This window comes from Petaurus breviceps, unplaced genomic scaffold (assembly GCF_028583685.1).
Source record: "Petaurus breviceps papuanus isolate PSGF00001 unplaced genomic scaffold, PetGlider_PUasm1.0 37, whole genome shotgun sequence".
Lineage (NCBI taxonomy): Eukaryota > Metazoa > Chordata > Mammalia > Diprotodontia > Petauridae > Petaurus > Petaurus breviceps.
The window spans coordinates 65,994,613-66,015,592 of NW_027186296.1; the positions used below are offsets into that span (position 1 = coordinate 65,994,613).

The window sequence follows — 20,980 nt, forward strand, 5'->3', positions numbered from 1 at the left end:
CGCCCCCTCCTCTCTCTCACTTGGAACCTCACTTGGAGGCCGGAAGAGGTCGCAGCTCCGGAGACTTCCAGGCTTAAGCCGGAAGTGACGGTTACCGCGGCAACAAGGGTGCGAGACGCCGAAAAGGGTGAGCGCGAAACTCCCAGGCTGAGCCGGATGCGTGGGTTACCTGGGCGACGAGGCTCCGGTTAAGACGCTTCGGTACGCCCGGGACCGCGAAACCTCCGTGGCTGGTGGCCACTTAGGTGCTTGCTCCTGCTGTCCCTGCGCGTTTCTCAGGTGCGTCCTATCCTTTCCCTCTGCTCTCCAAGAATTTCCCTGGACCACGCGTCTGTAAGGGCAGCTAGATGGTGCAGGAGATGGGTGGCGCGCCGGGCGTGGAGCCGGGAAGACCCATTTCCACCAGCTCAAATCCTGCCTCAGACACTCCTGCTGTGTGACTCTGGGCAAGTCACTTCACCCTGTTTGCCTCAGTTTCCTCCTATGTAAAATGATCTGGAGAAGGAAATGGCAAACCGCTCCAGTATCTGCCAGGAAAACCCCAAATGGGGTCACAAAGAGCCTGACCCGACTGCACAGCGTTCTGTAGTGGCTCTGGTCAAGGCTAGCCTTAAAATTTGGTGGGAAGGAGCCTTCAGGATGCCTTCTCAGGGGTTCTTTACCTGGGGTCCATAATATTATTTTTTAATTAACTAAATACTTATTTTAAAAAACAATATTTTGATAATTATTTCAAAATAGATGGGAGCAGGAGGGATTTCTTTTGTAATCCTATTTATTTTATGCATTGAAAAACATTATTCCGAGAAAAAGTCCAGAGGCTTCAGTAGCCTGCCAAAGGGGTCCATGCCAAAAAAAAAAAAAAAAAAAAGAGTTGAGTCCCGGTCCAAGAAAACTCCAACTATTTTTACAGGTGGGTAGATGTGACTTGACCAAGTTCACACGAATAGAAAGTAGGAAAACCTGGATGATAATAACAGCTAACATTTCCATAGCGCTTTCCATATACATATATTATCTCCTCTGAGCTTCACAACAACCCTTTGAATTTGGTGTTCTTATTATTCTTATTGGGGTTGTGGGGGGGACAGGGGTAGGCATGAAACTGAGGCTGTATGAGATAAAGTAACTTGCCCAGGGTTGTATAGCTTGTAAGTGACTGAGGTAGAATTTGATTGTAAGTCTTCCTGATTCTGAGTCCAGTGCTCTAGGTAGCTCCAAATCCACATCTCCAAATTCCAACCAAAGGTGTCTCTCCATCACATCACAGTACTTCATCCATAAGTATTTCCAGTGACCTTTCTGTGACCTGAGGGCTCACCCCCCCCCCCAATAGTTACTCTGAACTGTTTATTTATTCTATTGCCTGGTTTTTCATAGTTTAAGGACTGGTGAAAGGGGGCAGCTAGGTGGTGCAGAGCACTGGCCCTGGAGTCGGAGGACCTGAGTTCAAATGCGGCCTCAGATATTTAACACTTGCTAGCTGTGTGACCTTGGACAAGTCACTTAACCCCAATTGCCCTGCTCCTCCCCCTCCAAAAAGAAAAAAAAAGAAACTCACATTCTAATGGAGGTGACAACACGTGGAAGATTTCATTGGTAAGTCATGGAAAAATTCCATGGTCATTAAGGTGCAGCCACAAAGCAGATGTTCGTGCCTCTTCTGTAGTGTCATTTAATGTCACTAGTCCCAGGATTCTTGAATTCAGTGCTCTGAGCTGTCCCCATCAGGGTCATTTGACTTACAAGGCACATACTGCTGCCTCCTATCTGCCCCTCAGGTACCTTGCTGCCTCAGCTAGATTGTCCTACCTGCCCTTTGTGTAGCAGTTTGGATGACAGTGAGAACTGAAGAAAGTACCCTTGGCTATAATGAAAGATACATTCTAGATTCATATAAGGTTAGAACCTGAAGAGACCCTAAGATCATCTGGTCCAATTCCACTGAGTTCAGTTCAACAAACACTTATTAAAGGTTCAAGTGTAGAGAGCGCTATTTGGAAGAAATGCAAAATTTAGTTTCATGCCCACATTAAGCTTATATTGTGCATATCTCTTAATGTATTATAAGTGCATGTAAAATGCAAAATAAGGCATATACAAAGATGGTGAGTAGTCCAGTTTGGTGAAATGGAGGATATATGGATTGAAGTAGCATGGAATAAATCTAAAAAGCTAAAGTAGCATCAGATATTAGAGACCTTTGAGTGCCATTATGAAACCCTTGGCCTAAGGGTCCTGTCTGGCTCTGGTGTTATGTGGATGAAGGCCCAATCTTGTAATTGACTCTGAGATCAGTATCTCTCTTTACCTCTTTTTTTTTTTTTAAGCAATCAGGGTTAAGTAACTTGCTCAAGGTTACACGGCCAGTTATTTCTGGGTGTGGTGCTGAGTATCTGAGCCCGAGATTCAATTTCCAGGTCATCCCGACACTGGAGCCAGTGCTCTTACTAGCTGAGCCACCTGGCCGCCCCTAAGCAATTGGGGTTAAGTAACTTGCTTTTACACAGCCAGGTGTTTCTGGGTGAGTGCTAAGTGTCTGAGCCCAGGATTCGATCTCCAGGTCATCTCAACACTGGAACCGGTGCTCTTACTCGCTGTGCTACCTGGCCACCCCTCTCTTTACCTCTTTATGTCCCTATCTAGAAATTAATCTGGGAGATCTCTCCATAGAGATTTGGTAGAGTTCATGTCTAGGTTTCCATAAAGATAAGTAATAGAGTCCCACGCTCCCATGATACATTCAAGGTAACAAATGCATGTCAAGTACAGGACACTTCATTCCATACAACAGTACATGTTAAAGACTCATAGAAAACTATAAATACAGAAAACAAAAGACTCACAACAGCTTAAATATATTTATTTTATTTTATTTTATTTTTTAAGCAATTGGGATTAAGTAACTTGCTCAAGGTTACACAGCCAGTTATTTTGTGTGGGTGCCAAGTATCTGAGGCCGGAACCAATCATGGGTCTCCTGACGCCGGGGCCGGCGCTCTTACTCACTGCACCACCTGGCCACCCCAAATATATTCATTTTAATACAATACTCCCTCTGGTGGGTTTCTCTTTTTCACAGCATCCTAGAATCTTTCAGACAGTGCTCCCTTGTGATTTAGACTTCCTCTAGAAGGGAATTATACTTAGGAATTGCTTGACAAGAAACTGCCTTCTCATCAGACCTACACTATTCAAATAACTCAAAGAAATAATTGAGAACAACGCTAAGGCCTTTTGTTTACCCAATTCATCTCTTTGTTTAATTAACCTTCATTTGTGGCTTCTGATTTAAAGAATTATGTCATTTCTTCTTTCCTTCTGTCCTCCAGATTTCTGCACACTTTTCATTTACTTCTTTATTCAAGTTCCTAGGTTTTGGTGGTGTTTTTTTTTTTTAATTCCTGTTATAATAGGTATTACACAATCTTTACAGCATTGGTTGGACTTCCACTCATTTCCCTCCCTCCCTCTCAATCACTAGTGGTCGTGGTAAGGTGGCTGGAATACTTCAGGCTGTTTCTCTACCACCCTCACTCAGTAATCTCTTTTCCTTCAAGGTTCAATCTATATGTACCACCCAATCAACATTCTAGTGGCATTGTCAACCAAACTCAAAGGTATTCTTCTTTCTTAATGAGTCCAGCACCTGACTTGAAGTCATTCTCTCTTTCCCAACTTGTCCTCTCATCACACTGAACTTCAACCTATATACTAATACTTCCACAAAAACCATAACCTCTCAATTTCTTACCTTAACCACTATGCAGCCAAGCTATACAGAGATTGTCATATCCCTTGATTTTGCCATCATCCACAAATGTACCATTCCCATGTTCACAAACTATGACATTAGTTTAATCACAATCTATTGTCATTCCACCTCCCCCTCTACCTTGCAACCCCAAAAACCTGTTTCTTGCCATCACCGTAACCTCTAATATTTCCAACCTCTTGGTTCTTTTCCAGGCCATCACCCCTGGACTTCTCCAGCTTGCCCTGTTGTATCAGCAATGCCATATTCACAATGCCTATAGAGATTACAAATATGCTGATATAATTATCCATCACAAAATACGTCATGTTTGCCATATGGGGAAATAAACTAGAAAATTTATTAAGATACCAAAAGACTGAGTCCCAAAACCAGAAAGTGAAAGCCATCAGAGTAGTTATGACATTGGCACAGGTAGATAAAGTAGAAAGCACCCACATTCTCAAGCCTTTAAAACAGAACAGGCTACCTCAGGCAAAGGTCCTCCTCTCCCCACTCACAGCAACAACCCAGTGTCCTGGAAGCGCGCTCCCAGCAGCTCCGGCCCCCGGCAGTGCTCAGCAGGAGTCCTTAGCAGAAAGTCCTGCTCCCAGCAGCTCCAGCCCCTGGCAGTGCTAAGCAGGAGTCCTTAGCAGAAAGTCCTGCTCCCAGCAGCTCCAGCCCCTGGCAGTGCTCAGCAGGAGTCCTAACTCAAAAAAAAAAAAAAAGGGCTTTGCGCTGCCGCTGCCTCTGCTGCTGCCGCAACTGCAACCGCAACCGCTGCCAACCGCCAACCGCAGGACCGTTAGCTCGGCTTTCACTTTTTCTCGCTTTCCGCTTTCTCTTGCTCTGCTATGTCAGCACGTCCATGGGGCATGGAAGATCTTTAAATCCCATAACCCTTACACCTGTATGAATCCTCTTTGTACTTAACTATTTGCAAGTTGTTTCTGCTTTTAGTTTCCGAACTCCTTGAGAGGAGACACTGTCTTTTGCCTTTATTTGGATCCATATCACTTAATATAGTGTCCAATACATAGGAGGCACTTAATAAATACTAGTTAAATGACTAACTAGACTTAGTTGCTCATAGCATTTAAAAATTGTGTCATCCTGCAGGCCTAACTTGCATTGAATTCTAGAATATCTGATTTAAGTTTCAACTGCTTGGTTGGTTTGTACCTTGATGTCCCTGCCCAGTTTTGGTTTTTTCATTAGGAAAGAATTAAAGCTTCTGAGTTTATGGATAAATTAGCTTTTCCGTGATAGAATATTTATGGTTTTGCAGAATAGGTAAATTCTGTAAATTGTAGAGTATGGGGCTTTGGAAATCAGGGAGGAGGAAAGATTATGCAGAACAGTAGTCAGTATTCTCAAATGCTGTAGAGAATTCAAAGAGGATAAAGAATGAGAAAAGGTCTTTGAATTTGTCACTGAGGAAGTCTTTGAATGACTTTTGAGATGGCAGTTCCAGTAATGACAGGGATGGAAGCCAGATCACAAGGTATTGAGCAAAGGAGTATTTCATGAATTAGAAGATACTTTTTTCAAGAAGTTTAGTGCTGAAGGGAAAGAAAGAGATCAGATAATACTTGGACAAGGGTAGAAGAATCAAGGGAGGGCTTTTTTTCTTGGGGAGATCTGATATATCTGTAGGCAGATAGGTAGGAGCCAGCAGAAAGAAAAGTTGTATGTCCATGAAACAGAACGTACAGTTTTTGAAGAGGGATTCTTAAAGAGAAGGATGAGATGAAATTAAGCAGACAGATAGAGAGAGAAAGAAGGATACTTCTTTTTGAGGCAGGAGAAAAGAGGAGGAGTGTAATAGTAATGGCATTTAAAGATTCCCCTGTATTGGCTTGGTTTTTGGTTTGATTGTGTTAAAACCCAGAGCTTGTTAATCCCACCTGTGGGATGGACTTGTTGACGTGAAAAGAGAGTGCTGAACTTGGAGGAGCTGGTGACTTAGATTTGGAGAGACACAAGAGAGAGGCAGAAGAACTTTTTGGAAGCACCCTTTTGGAGGCAGAGAGAGACTGAGAGGATTGCTGAGGGCCATTTTGAATTGCCCTGGACTTTTGAGACCTGCCCCCGGAGCTGCCAAGGACTTGAGGAGACATAGCTGTTTTGCTGGTACTTTGTCTGTCTGTTTTGATGTTGTTTTGCCAGATTTGTCCACTGGTGAAAGACAGTCCTGTTGTTGCAGAAGTTCTGGAGCCTGGCTGTTGGTTAAGAGCTCCTGAGACTGTCCTGCAGACAGAGAGTGAATACTGTCCACTGGTGAAGGACAGTGCTGTTGTTGCAGAATTCTTGGAACATTTCTGTTGGTTCAGAAGCCCTGAAGAAGGATTTTCTTGTTGTATGTTTACAGAAATCCTGGGAGAGGGTTTTGCTAATCTTTTCAGGCGTCCTAGGACTGTTCTGCAGACAGAGGATGAATTAATGAAGAGACTGGCAACATATCTTGTGGCCTTGCTAAGCTTTGACTCCCCAAGAACAAAGATTGCTGAGAACTTGCCTCATGTCAAGATGAAGAAAAGACCTCCATTTAGGTATTAAGTGCTGTGCTTACTCTTGTTGTAACTCTGGGGTAGATTCAGTTGTGATCCAGGGGTGGGGAACTTTTGACCTTTTTGTGTTCTATGGTTGAACAAATGAATGTACTTTACTTAGATTGGAAACTAATCTCCATTTGAGAAGAGGGGCTTTGTGATGGACCAAATGAAGGTACAGCCTAGGGGTGGAGTAGTATTTAGAACAGGGACTTTGTAATTGATTGAATGAATGTAAGGTCCTGGGGTGGGGTAGTACTTGGAGATTATTTAATCACACTTAGTAAATGCTGTATTTTGAATGATGTCATATTTTGATCTTCTCTGTTCTTAATTTGTCACTGAATAAAATGGAGAGCACCTATGCTGGTATTTTGAACCTTGGGAAGTTGCCTTTCCTTGGCATTACACTACAAGGAGAGAACAGGAGATGATACTGAGAATTTCTGAGGAGAGTTGGTTAACAGATTTTTCTGTGTAGTCCAGACAGTACTGGTCTCTAATCTGTGAATACCTGGAGCTGCACAAAACAAACCTAGAGACAGGAGTACTAGGAATCAAGTAGCAGTCTAATTAATCAATTTCAGAGTGAGGAATGCTCTCTATGCTGTAGTAAATGCACAGCTTATATACAAAAATCACAAGTAGGGAAGGGGCAAAAGAGGAAGAAGGGGGATTATAGAACTATCATTTCTAGGGCTTGAGTGGTTTCCACAACAAGCCTATGAGTCTAGAGTACAGGTGTTCTGGAGTCCTTTGGGAACAATATTGTTTCAGGTCTTTGGGGTCATTACTTAGTGGGGAATGGGACCAGAGTTCTGTGACAGAAACAGGTTCTACAATCTTTGATTCGCTCCACTTAATGTATACAGGCACAGGAATGTAGTGATTGGGAGAGCATTGTCAAGGGTTTGAATGATCTTTTCAAACTTCATTGCAAGTTTCTGACTCCCAAGCCAGAATCTCCTGAAAAATCTAAATTATTAGTATATTCATCATATATATCATATAGATTATATGAAAATCATAATTCCCTTCACAAGTTGAAGGATAGGTGATCTTAATCTCAGTAAAGTAGACTTAGGTCACCCTCTGTAAGCTGGGGACTTAAAGAAAGAGTAAATAGTTTGGAATAGCCACTGTAAAATGTTTATACTTTTATAGATGATGAAAGAGGACCCAGGAAAGTGAAGAAGGAATTTTTAAATAACAGAAAATTTGGTGTCATTATTTGTGCCAGTTTATGCATTAGAGATACATAAAAAGGCAAAAACAGACCCTGCCCTTAAGAACCTCGCAGTCTAAAGGAGTAGGACAACATGCAAACCACTATGTACAAACTATATACAGGATATATTAGAGGTAATCAACAGATGAAAGGCACTAGAATTAGGGAGTAATATTTAAATTGTAGCATGATGTTAGACATCACTCTTAATAGAGTTTGATAAATACTGAAAAAGCTTTACTAGGGGAAACTATGCAATATTTATTTTTCTTGGGAACAGTATAGTAACTTTAAGCAGAGTAATGGTACTGAAGTTTAGAAAGTGAGAAAAAAACAAACACAGTACCTGCTATGTATAGAGCACTGTTCTAGGTACTGGGGAAAATACAGATTTTAGATGATGAGCATTGTAACAATTCATATTTCAAAACCCTTTAAGATTTATAAAGTTATTCCACCTCAATAACCCTTTCAAGTAGAGAGTTCAAGTCTCATTATTCTCATCTTCAGAGGAAACATGTTCTTAGAGGGTAATTTCTCCATGATTATATAGCTAGTGAGTGCTAGAGTTAAGGTATGAGCCTAGGTCTTTCAAACTGAAACTCTTTTCCTCTACCATTTTGCCTCTCTCAATACCTTGTCCTCATGGACATTATAGTCTAGTAAGGAGGACACAAACATAGATAATACAGTATTATAAGTGCATTAGAGAAGCACCAAAAAAGGTTCTATGTAATTTTATGGTATTCATTCAGAGGCTGGTGAGACCGGATTCTTGGTCAAGTATTTTTCCAGTTCTAAGATTCTGTTCCTTATATTCCTTAGCCCATTGATGCTCTCTTTGCCTTGTCACTGTTACTTGGATGAAGTATAAGAATTGTGTTTTTTTCCTGTTTTTAAGAAAATTAAACAGCAAATGAAATGATACCTCTCCAATTCTTCATTCATATTCTTGTCTAGCACTATCCCTATGAAAATCAACATTACCTAGACCTTTAGCATTATTTAAAAGTATTTAACTGCATGCGGTTTCATTAGTTTGCATGTTTTCTTGAAGGAATAATTTTTGTTCTTTTTTACTAAATATCCAATTTTTTTTTTTTTGATGCTTAGGCTTACTTTTGTAGGATATTTTATTTTGGGGTAACAGTACATTTTCTCTTGTTCTTCATAACATCATATTCAATTTTTTCCTTTAACTATGGGTTTATCTCATGTTATTGATTTTAAAGAAACCTTGGAATTTGAAGAGTTTTTTTCCTTTGCTGCTTGTAAATTTTGTTCTTTGATTTTTTTGTTCTGCAATTTGACTAACTGGCTGGATGATTTAAACTTGAGCTTTCATTCCTGGCTCATCTACTCTCTCTGCACTTCTCTATCCTGCCAACTGTCTTCCCACCCCCTGGCCTGATGCTATGTTCTCCTCCTTGGTGACTGTAGCAGCAAGCAACTCATAATGGGTTAACAATCTTGCTTTAATCAAACATATGTCATTTACCTAGTTCAGGGGAAAAAGGTCAACACCCTGAACTTCAGAGAATACAAACAAGTTACAAGCAGAAGTTACAAGAAGATAGAGAAACAGATCAAGCAGACAGGCTTCCAACTGTCTGTCTATTACATCCATACCTAATCAGTTACCAGAGAGGGAAGCACCAACATTTGGGTTTTCAAAGCTGGGGGGATCAACGGCTGCCCAGAGTCTTGTCTAGTCAAGTCACAAAACTCTTCTCAAAGTGAGCTCCAAAACAAAATCTCACATCAAGGTATATATAGCCTTCTCCTGGCTCAGAGAACGTCACAACCCTCTTAACCCACTGCCCAATCACATAGCACCGAGGTGTGGGCATTCCTGAAAACCAAGCCTCCTGCCACATTCAGCCTATTAGGGGGCAGAGTATATTTTCAAATCAAGGGAGGTTCTCAGAGGCACTTAAGCTTATCAAAGGACCTAGGGGCAGGGAAAATCTTAAATTCCCATTCCCATAACAGTGACTCTCTCACTGCCATTTCAGAAGGTACTCCAGCAGACTTTTCCATGTCCTCATCAGCCATTTTATACCCCTTGTGTGTACCTTGCCTTCCCTCTTATCCACTTTCCAGCTTTCCTTTATATGCATTCCCCAATTAACATTGAATTGTCTTATGTCCTCTGAAAACCAGAAGAAGGATCTTTCCTCTTCTAAGCCCATGAAGAACTCTGTCCCTCACATAGACACCAGGTGATGAGTGACTCTCTCCACCATTGAGGGAAGTTTTATGCAAATACCTAGACTTGAACCTTGGGTAACATGAGTCTCCTTCCTTCATCACGTTTTTGGTCCTAAGGCTTCAAACTAATCCATAGATACCCCATTTTTTTTCTTCTATCTTAGAACTGATCTTATTCTTGTACTTCAGCTCATCTTGGCAACAAGATTCTCTTTGAACACTGCTAAGAAGTTAATTCCGAAAGTCAAGTGTTTAAAATTGCCCTGGCTGGGGGGGGTTACAAGTTTGCCCTGGGTCATAGAGAGGACTATGAGAGTACAGGGAAGCAAGGGACGGGAGCACCAGGAGAGATAGACTGGGGAGTTTGTTATTGGTTAAGAATTACATTAGCAGCTTCTTTCATTTTTCTTCTTGTCTTTACTGGATTTTTTTTGTAGTACTCTTTATTTGTATTATTTAGTTTGGTGAGGAGAGAGCTGTTCCTAGGAATCCTCTCATTGTGACTTCTTTCTGGAATTACATGTCTTATGCTATTCTTATCTTTTTATTCCTTTTATAGAGGATCCAGCCAATGCGCTAAAGGCTGACCTCTACTTCTTTTAATATTCTGTGGATATCATTTCATCTATCAGGCTGAACATCTTTTATATCTCCCTCTCTCTCCTGAACTACTTTTTTCCAAGTCCAACATGTCTGCAAGTAAGTCATCAGTAGTAATATTCTGCATCATACTTCTGCCAGAGTCCAAGAGACCAAGAGTCTCTTGCATTTTGGGTCACTTCTAATTGTGATTCATCTGAGATTATAGTGTTCCCTTGTTTATAGCTTTATAGCATTCCTAGAAGTTTTGTTTTTCTTTTCTTATTTTTTAAATTTACCTGTGATTTCATCTTTATTATGAACTCCTTGTGAAAAAAATTACTGAACATGATCTTCATTTTAAAAACTCATCTCATTTTCATCCTTTTATTTAGATTTGGGCCAAGCTGATAGTCTGTCTTCAGTAGCTGCCCAAGATACATGGACTAACTCAATGGACTGATCATCTAACTACATGTTGTAACTTTGCAATTGACAATTTAACGTTTTCTACATTTTTTTACATTGTAAATATTTGAATAAATTCTTTCAAATGGATTTATTGCTTTGCTCAAAAGAAGTTTTATGATATTCCAGGACTCAATGTAATCAAAGTAGAATAGAATGTCAGAACTCAAGTAAACCTAGAGATAATTTAGTAATAAAAACAATTTCAGTAAGTGACATGCAACATCAGTGTCCTTCTTTTATAGTCATATAGTCCATTGAGTTCAAGATAGGAAATATGCCTGACTAGTACCTAAAAAGTCTCCAGGGATTTAATGATAAGGATCAGGCAGGCTATTGAATATCAGTAGAGAAATTCTCACCTGACATCACAGCTAACAGTGGGGAATCTATTCGATGAACAAGGTAAGAAGCCTGGTATAATGAAACTCCAGGTTTCCAGAGGGAATAGCCTCATTGCATTTGAATTAATAGGAAATCAGGCTCATGTAGATTGCATGTTATTCTTAGAAAGCTACTTTTTATTTCTTTTAAAGCATCTCATTACTTCAACAACGATTCAGAATTTTGCAGAAGTTCCTGGAAAAGAAATCGCCATTTTCTACCATCATATCTCCCAAAGAAAACTTGTTTTGAGAACAACAGGTAGACCAGTAAGATCAAGATGCCAGTGTATATCCGGAAAGGACCCCTGGAGATCCCCAATTATGAAGAACAGGATTGGATTAAGGACGAAGAAGGGGATTATTTCCTAAAGGATCCAGATCAAATCTTTGACTCCTTGCCTCAGCCGTTCCGGATGATCAATAAACTAGTGAACCTGCTGTTTGACCGGGCATGGGAAATCATTGAGGAGAGAGAAGCAGCAAAGGAAGTTGCAATAATTAAGATTCAGCCAACTGTCTATTTACCAACTCACAGATTCCAGGTATATAAATTCATTGAAATTAGTCTGGTACAGTAGGTACCACAACATTTAATAATAATAGCATCTATATAGCATCTTAAGGTTTGCATAGTTCTTTAAAAATATAATCTCATTTTATCCTCACACCAACCCTGGAAGATAGGTTTTATCATTATTCCATTTTTCAAAGGAAGAAACTGAGACAGGACAAGGTCAAGTGAAATTACCAGAGCCAGAGAACTAGTAAGTGCCTGAATTTGAATTCAGGTCTTCCTGACTCCAGATCTAACAGTCTATCTACTGCAACATCTAGCTACCTAAATGTTATATTAAATTTAATGTAACAGTAAATAAATATAACTTGGGGACAATTGAGATTCTCATCCATTAACTTCTGATTAATGAGAAAAGGATGAATCTAGTTTGGAGGAGACATTTTCCTAATATAGTAGAAATCAAGTGTTTCCTATTGCATCTTTGGTGAGAGATAGATATATTAGGTGTATTGGGGGTGGGGGTGGTTCTGGCAGCATTATGTAGAGATTTGAGAGCTAGCCTAATTGCCAGGGAGACTTGGCCTTAATACATGCTGATTGTGTAATGTCTGGGCAGGTCACTTACCCTGTGACACTATGTTAATGAAAAGGTAACCAGGACCCATATGGGTAAAAGGAGTTTCTTGCTTGGGGAGTTCCCAATACCAGTAAGATCCCAAGTCCAGTCTCTATCCTTATCTGTGAAAGTCAGTGACTTGATTCAGCCAACATTTATTTAACACCTGCTGGGTGAAGGACACTGTATTAGCCCGAGGGATATAAAACCAAAACAACACACAGTCCCAGCCTTCAAAAGGCTTACTTTGGTATGGAGGATAAGACATCTACCTAAATAGCTAAAATGTAAATTAAAACATAAGTGAATAAGAGAGGTCAAATGAAGAGATAAAATATTAGGAAGAAAGGCCATGTTCCAGACTGGATGGGTTAGGGAAGGCTTCATACTGAATAGTGTCTTGAAGGCAGAGAAGAATTTCATGGGCAGAGGCGTGGGAAGCACTCATTTTAGGTGTGGCGGATGGCTGTGGAAATGCACACAAGTGGGAAAGGGCAAGAAGAAAAAATAGAATCTGGCTGGAACATGGAGATAAGGCAGGCTGACAGCTTCAAACAAGGTGCGCTTTTGAGGATCCTTTTGCTCTACCCAGCACACCCAATACATACCTCTAGACTGCTCTGTAGGCTTCTTGATTGTTACCCCCCTTTTGCCAGCTTACTTGAGGTATCTGGTGGCATGGTGGACAGAGCTCTTAAGTCTGGAGCCAAGGAGACCTGGGTTCAAATTCAGCCTCAGACTGTGGGACTCAGAGCAACTCATTTAAAATAAAAAAAACCCCTTTGTCTGCCTCAGTTTCCCCACCTGTAAAATGGAGATGATTATAATACCTACCTCTCAGGGTTGTTGTGAGAACTAAATGAGATAATATTTGTAAAAAGCACTTAGCATGGTTCCTGGCACATAACAGGTCCTTATATAAACTTATTCCCCTCCCCCCTTCTTCTTGGTTAATATCGCTGTATTTCCTTGCTGATGCCTGAAAACATCTTCCTGAGAAATTTTTTTCCTGAAAGGAATAAGTCCTTTCATTTACAATTTAAAATTATCTCTTAAGGAACCAACAGGAATGCAGACCATTGGCTATAGGTCAGCAGTTTTCTCTCTGAGCTCTATGAAAAGACAGGAGTTTGAATGAAGGAGGCTTCTTCCTCTGTTTATCCTCAGCTGTGTAATTGTACCCTGTGGAGCAGAAAGAGTATTTTTATAAAGTAAATCATTGTTGATTCTTTTTTTTTGGAGAGGGAAGATAGGGCAGCTGGGGTTAAGTGACTTGCCCCAAGTTCACACGGATAGTTTTTTGTGTTAAGTGTCTGAGACCACATTTGAACTCAGGTCCTCCTGACTCCAGGGCCAGGCCGGTGCTCTATTCACTGCGCCATCTAGCTGTCCCTATCATTGTTGATTCTTGAAGATCAGAGTGAATAATGTGAGGGGGCTGAGGTAGAAGAATATATTATATTCATGATTCTTTTCTCCTTGGAAAGCAGCTCATGTTACAGAAGATTTCTGGACTTAAACATAAGAATGGTAACGACTGCTGATCATGTATTGTACTCTGATTTGTCTTCACAGCTTTCGAGTGTGCCAAACTGCATTGCCATCTGTAAAAGCTATGTGTTTGTTGGGTTATCCAAAGGATTGAGAGTCTTCAGTACATTGTTCAGTTACTCACGGGTTTGTAGTTGGGATTCAATCAAAACTGAGATCGTGTCCATCTGGGCTACAGAAATTGGGAATGAAGTATTTGTTGCTGCTGTGGATGAAATGGGTACTTAATCTTCTTGTTTTTTTAATTATTATTATTCATCCTAGAGCTGCCTATAGGTTTACATTGAATCATGTGTACATTTTTTGTGTGGGTGGAATTGTATTGGCTTTTCTTTTTAAATCTAAGCAGGGACACCTGAATCTAAACAAATGTTAGACCTCGTATATGAATAATATAACAGTTGTGAGACTATGGAAAAACACAAAGTTTCTTTCAGTGCCCCTTTAGTATTCATATGAAAATTATTCACGGAATTAGGGTGTGCTTCTTTTATACCTAAAGGATCCATGCTTTCATCTAAGTGAGTAACCTCTTTTCTGACACAAAGGGCAATTCCTTTATAGGTCTTAACAAAGTTATTGTGGCTGAAAAATTCATCACCCTCAAGTGTCTTTGAATTTATGAGGCTGGTTCTGAATATCTATATGACAACTATCACTAGGCCTATGTTTGAGACCTAGAAAGGTGTATCAGGACCTATCTGAACCTATTCTCTATTGGTAAAACCTTTACATTAGAGCTTTAGAAATAAATGTTGCTGTTTTTAAATTTTTATTTCATTTATTTATTTTAATTCAACTTCTTGATTTGAAGTCTGAACATAATGTGGTCAACACAGTAGGAATCTATAGTCCTTACTGGGCTGTCACTGGTCGTGTGCTAAATAGCTTTGTAATCCTTATATTCTGGGGATGGAGGTCAGATTAGAAATAGGGTCCAGGTCTGTAGGATTAGAAATGATGCCAAGCAACCATATGTTAAAGCTTCTTTTAGGCTATGCAAATAATGGTAATAGAAAAACTGTGGTAATTCAGCATATGTACCTTATAAATATATATATATATATATATATTATGTACATATTTGCAAGTATATGCTTCTAATGAATGCATTGCAATGAAGTTCTATGGAAAAGATATGAATATATAATCCCTATTTTCAAAATACAGTGTTATTGAGGAGGCAAAAATATTCACACTTTCAAAATTTTAATAACTGAAATCACACAGCGTGTGATTAAATGACAAAATGAGTGATATAGGTGATTTTTTTTTTTTTTGCTTTTTGGAGGGGGGAAGGCAGGGCAATTGGGGTTAAGTGACTTGCCCGAGGTCACATGGGTAGTAAGTGTTAAGTGTCTGAGGCCAGATTTGAATTTAGGACCTCCTGACTCCAGGGCCGGTGCTCTATTCACTGCGCCACCTAACCGCCTCCCCAGTGATAATTTTTAAAGGAGTTCAGAAAAGGAAGATGAGTATGGATTAGGGCAGTTGAAGAAGACTTTGTGGAGGATATGGAACTTCAGCTGGGACCGAAAAGATGAAATGTTTCAGATAGATGGAGAGAACCTTGGGGGGAATTTCAGGTGAGAAGGATGATATCAACACTTTAGGGTTGCAGGAGTGATAGAAGCTGAAGTGAGTGTGGTAGGTTTGGGCAGGACAGTTGGAGAACTGGGCTAATACATAGGTTTGTCTTCTAATTCAAATTAAATTTCAGTTTAATCAAATTCAGCAAACTTATTAAGGGCTTGCTATGTGCTAGCCATTGCCTTAAGCACTGGTAGTACAAAGACAAAAGTGGGACATCCTTTGCCCTCACAGAACTTACTTTTTTTTTAGAATTTATATGGCATTTTAATGTTTTGCAAAACGTTTTACAAATATTTCATTTGGTTATCACAGCAGCTCTGGGAGGTAGGTGCTAGGGAGGAGGTAGGTAAAATGTTCCCCATTTTACAGATGAAGAAACTGTGGGACATAATTAAGGTCTTCTTTTAAGATAAAGCTCAAGTACTATCTTCTGCTTAAAGCCTTTCCTGGTCCCCCCCAAATGCAGTGAGGTGGCACACAGATCACCAGGCTTGAAGTCACAAAGACCTGAGTTCAAATGTGAACTCAGGCACTTTCTAGCTGTGCCCAATGACCCTGGGCAAGTCATTTAACCTCTGGGTCAGCTTCAGTTTCCTCATGTGTAAAATGAGGATCATAATAGCACCTGCCTCCCAGGGTCGTGAAGATGGTATTTGTAAGAAGTTTTGCAAATCTTTTTTTTTTCATTTTTCAAATGCTTTATTAACTTCTGACATCATTCATTTGCACCAGATTTTGAGTTACAAATTTTCTCCCTGTTTTTCCCCTACCCACCGCCCCAAAATAGCAGTCCCACAGGATATCCCCTCCTCCAGTCTGCTTTTTCCCATATCTTCTCCCATACTCCCTTTGACTTTTCCAGTAGGGCATGGTGGATCTCTATGCCCCAGTGCCTGTATAACTTATTTCCCAATTACATGTAAAATAGTATTAATAATAGTGTGTATATATTTAAACATTTGATTTTAAAACTTTGAATTCCAGATTCATTCCCTTCCTTCCTTGTTACCCACTTTCACTAGGAAGATAAGCAATTCAGTATAGGTTGTACATGTGTAGCTAATGCAAAACATTACCATAGTAGATATATTGTAAAAGACTGACTATATTTCCCTCCCTCCTATCCCACCTCCCACTTGTTCTCTTCTCTACTTTGATCCTGTCCCTTTTCTAAAGTGGGTGCTTGCAACTTCCCTCCCCCCAAGCCTGCCCTCCCTTCCATCATCCCCCCTCTCATCCCCTTCCCCCTACTCTCTTGTAGGGTGAGATACCCTATTTAGTGTGTATGTCATTCCCTCCCCGAGCCAAATTCAGTGAGAATAAGGTTGAACCATTACCTTTTGCCTTCCTATTCTTCCCCTCCATTGTAACCATTTTCCCTTGCCTCTTCTATATGAGATAGTTTACCCCATTCTGTCTCTCCCCATCTCCTCTCATATTCCTCTCTCACCTCTTAATTTCACCTTTTAAGTATCATCCCTTCCTATTAAATTGGTCCTGTGCCCTCTATGTATACCTGTAAACATATATACACATATTCCCATATGTATTCATATGCCCATATACCCTCTGACATAGACATATATATTTCTATTCCCTTCAACTATTTTCATACTGAGAAAAGTTTCATCAGTTACAATTGTCGTTTTTCCATGTAGGAATGTTAATAATTCAACTTTGATAAGTTCCTTATGATTTCTTTTCCCTGTTTACCTTCGCATGCTTCTCTTGCTTCTTGTATCTGAATGTCAAATTTTCTATTCAACTCTGGTTTTTTCATCAAGAAGCTTACAAGTCCTCTGTTCCATTGAATGACCATATTTTCCCCTGAAACATGATATTCAGTTTTGCTGGGTAGGTGATTCTTGGTTTTAATACCAGCTTCTTTGCCCTCAGGAATATCATATTCCAAGGCCTTCAATCACTCAGTGTAGAAGCTGCCAGATCCTGACTTATCTTGATTGTGTTTCCACAATATTCAAATTGTTTCTTCGTGGCTGCTTATAATATTCTCTCCTTGATCTGGGAATTTTGGAACCTGGCTGTAATATTCCTAGGAGTTTTCTTTTTGGGATCTTTTTCACAGGGTGAACGGTGGATTCTTTCAACCTCAATTTTGCCCTCTGGTTCTAAAACAGCAGGGCAGTTTTCCTTGAGAATTTCTTGGAGGATGATTTCTAGGTTCTTTTTTTGATCATGGCTTTCAGGTAGTCCAATAATTTTTAAATTATCTCTCCTGGATCTATTTTCCAGGTCAGTGGTTTTTCCCATGAGATATTTCACATTGCCTTCTATTCTTTCATTTGTCTGGATCTGTTTAACAGCATCTTGATTTCTCATAAAGTCATTAGCTTCCATTTGCTCCAATGTAATTCAGAAGGAATGATTCTCCTCAGTCAGCTTTTGAGATTTTTTTCCATCTTGCAAATTTGGCTTTTTAAGGCATTCTTCTCCTCATTGCCTTTTTAAGCCTCTTTTGCCATTTGAGTTAGTCTGTTTTTTAAGCTGTGGTTTTCCTCAGTCAGGCTGTTGACTCTCATTTCATAATTTTCTTGCATTGTTCTCATTTCTCTTCCCAATTTTTCCTCCACTTCTCTTATCTGCTTCTTAAGGTGCTCTATGGCCTGTAACCAGCTCGTATTTTCCTTTGAAGCTTTTGGTGCAGGAGTTTTGACTTCACTGTCTTTCTCCTGTTCTATGCTTTGCTCCTTTTTGTCCCCAAAATAGGAGTTTAATGTTGGATTGCTTTGCTTGGTTTGCTTCCTTTGCCTGGTCATTTTGCCACTCAATTACTTGACTTTTGGGCTTTTCGCCACAGTAGGTCTCTGCCACCAGACAGGGGAGCTTTGTCCCAAATGCTGGGGTTTTCTCAGCTGCCGGAGGTATTATTTGGGTGCGCTCTCTAAAGCTTCCACACGTTCTGGCAAGTTGGTTGCACACCCCAGGACCTCTACGCTAGACCGCAATCCAGATCCAAGCAGGTTAAAGCAAGAGGCGATTATCCCTCAGACTGGTCGCTTGGTCCCCCTACACTCTGCAGGCCAGGAGCTGAAGCTGCCAGGTGGCTGTGGCTGTGCTGCAGTCCTTAGCAGCTTTTGCCCCTGGGGCGAGAAGCTGACACACTCCCAACTACTGGTCCCAAAGTCCACACTGCACTGACCTCTCACTTTGTCCTTAGCATCTATGTGTTGATAATTCTGGATTGCCACAGCTGCTGGTGATCTGGAGTCCCTCTAGCCATTGGTTGGTCAGGCCTGCCCTGGGGCTAAAACCTAGGTGTGGGGCTGGGCTCGGCTCCCAGAGCACTGAGCTGGCCTATTCCTGCCATCCTGCCGGGCCGTCCTCAGTGGGAGGTTAGCTTCTCTGTGTCATTTTGTGGGTTCTGTAGCTCCAAAGTTTGTTTAGAGTCCCCTTGTACATGAATTGGAGGTGGTGGGAGCCAGAGCCGCAAGGAGGTCCTGTTTCTTCTCAGCCATCTTGACTCCTTTGAGGAATTTTGCTCTTACTTTTTGCAAGGGAAATACAGTCCTGTCTTCTGCTAAAAGGGAGGGAGCAGTGTGTGACTTGACAAGAGAAGGTTGGAGGAACAGAAGCTTTGGGTATACAATAGAGGGTTATCAGGAAAGATCAGGAAAGACAAAAAAGTCAGGGTTCAGGCAGGGCCCAAGTGAGATTATTTAACACAAATTGGGTCAGGAATTCAACCACACAATTGGGAAACCAGACTTCTGGAAACCAGACTGCCTTGCCTTCTACAATGACTTGTTTTCTATTTCAGGGGTTGTTCGTCTCTTTTATTTTTACAAAGAATTTCTTTTCCTAATCAAAGCCGTCAATGAAATGGTGAGTCTTCCATTTTTTTTTCAGTCATATAAAGACTACATTGAAACATTGGAGGGATGCATTAGGCTAGGAGGAAAAATAGGTTTCTGTGACCAAAGAGAGCCACTTTTCCCTGCTGCCCTGTTAAAGACCCCATCCCCCATTAACAGTGTTTTCCAAACCTATCAGAAAGTACATACTATATCCTGGTAGATAGTGAGAGAAGAATCTTTTTACTAACCCAACTGTTAAAAAAAAAAAACAACAATCATTTTGCTCCAGAGTGGTCTTAGGACCAAAGGAAATATATGATTTTTTAAATAGAAATTTATCTTTTAAGAACTTAGATGCCTAATGATAGATACCTAATGAGCAGACTTGCAGAGAAACTCATAGTAGGACTACACTCAATCTATATTCTATTGAATAGCAATACTACCTTATTTTTTTTAAGTAACATTTTATTTTTTCCCAGTTACATGCAAAGACAACTTTTTAAAAATTTTTGCTTCCTAATTTTCTCTCTCCCTCCCTTCCCTGAAACGGTAAGCAGTTTGATGTAGATTATACACATTCAATCATGCAAAACATATTACTATATTAGTCATGTTGTGAAAGAAGACCCAGACCCAAAGAAAAAAAATCCACAAAAAATTTAGAGAGTGAAAAATAGTATTCTTCAATCTGCATTCAGATTCCACCCGTTCTTCCTCTGAAGGTGGATAGCATTTTTCATTATGAGTCCTTTGGAATTATCTTGGATCATTGTAGTGCTGAGAATAGATAGCTAAATCATTCACAGTTGACCATTGTACAGTATTGCTCTTACTGTGTTCTGCTTACTTCATTTTGTATCAATTCATATAAGTCTTTCCAGGTTTTTCTGAAATTTGTCTGTTCATCATTTCTTATAGCACAGTAATATTTCATTACCATCATATACCACAGCTGGTTTGGCCATTTCCCAATTGATGTTTATCCCCTCAATTTCCAATTCTTGGTCACCATGAAAAGAGCTACTATAAATATTTTTGTTAAGAAACATCTTTTACCCCTTTTAAAAAAATCTCTTTGGGATACAGACCTAGTATTGGTATTTCTGGATCAAATCACACAGTTTTAGAGCATTTTGGGCATAGTTCCAAATTGCTCTCCATCATAGTTGGATCAGTTCACAACTCCACCAACAGTGCATTAGTGTCTGAATTTTCTCATTTTCAACACTACCTTATTTTAATGACATGTGATTTTAATAGAAATTTGTCTTGTAAAAATGTTGATGCTTAATATTAAGTAAAGTTGCAGAGAAACTCATGAGGACTATACTCTATATGCTATTGATTAGCAAAGCTACCTTATTTTTAGTGTCAACTAGAACTTGCTTATATTCAATAAAGTGACATAGTTGACTTTGATCTGTATATGATGCTAGTCTTCCAGGGTATCAGGTGACATGAAATCTTCCTAAACCATTAGAATATGGAAAATCCCAAAGATTTTGAACATAAAAATGATATATGCTTTTGTCTTATTCCCTAACTGAAGTGAAAGAACTTTAAGTGTTTTATGTAATGCCTAGATTGGTATTCCTCATTGCTTCTTTCAGCAAATGCTTTTTGGAAAATGTCTTTAATATAAACAACACATTTGAGAGATTTGTTCCTCTAATGTTAACCAGAAAATAAAGTAAAATATATTTTTCT

General features: G+C 39.9%; 1 protein-coding gene across 2 annotated transcripts in view; it reads left to right on the forward strand.

The window, feature by feature from the left end:
* Positions 1–140: 140 nt before the first annotated feature.
* The window catches only part of WDR93 (WD repeat domain 93), a 21,080-nt gene continuing 240 nt past the window's right edge, over positions 141–20,980 (forward strand). Inside the window, exons 1-4 of one of the 2 annotated variants that reach the window (XM_069098607.1) lie at positions 141–279; positions 11,356–11,720; positions 13,887–14,082; positions 19,234–19,298. In XM_069098607.1, coding sequence (XP_068954708.1) covers positions 11,457–11,720; positions 13,887–14,082; positions 19,234–19,298 — 525 coding nt within the window. In that variant the 5' untranslated portion in view covers positions 141–279; positions 11,356–11,456. Of the gene's footprint in view, positions 280–11,328; positions 11,721–13,886; positions 14,083–19,233; positions 19,299–20,980 lie in introns of both variants that reach the window. The other variant, XM_069098606.1, reaches the window with a different exon arrangement.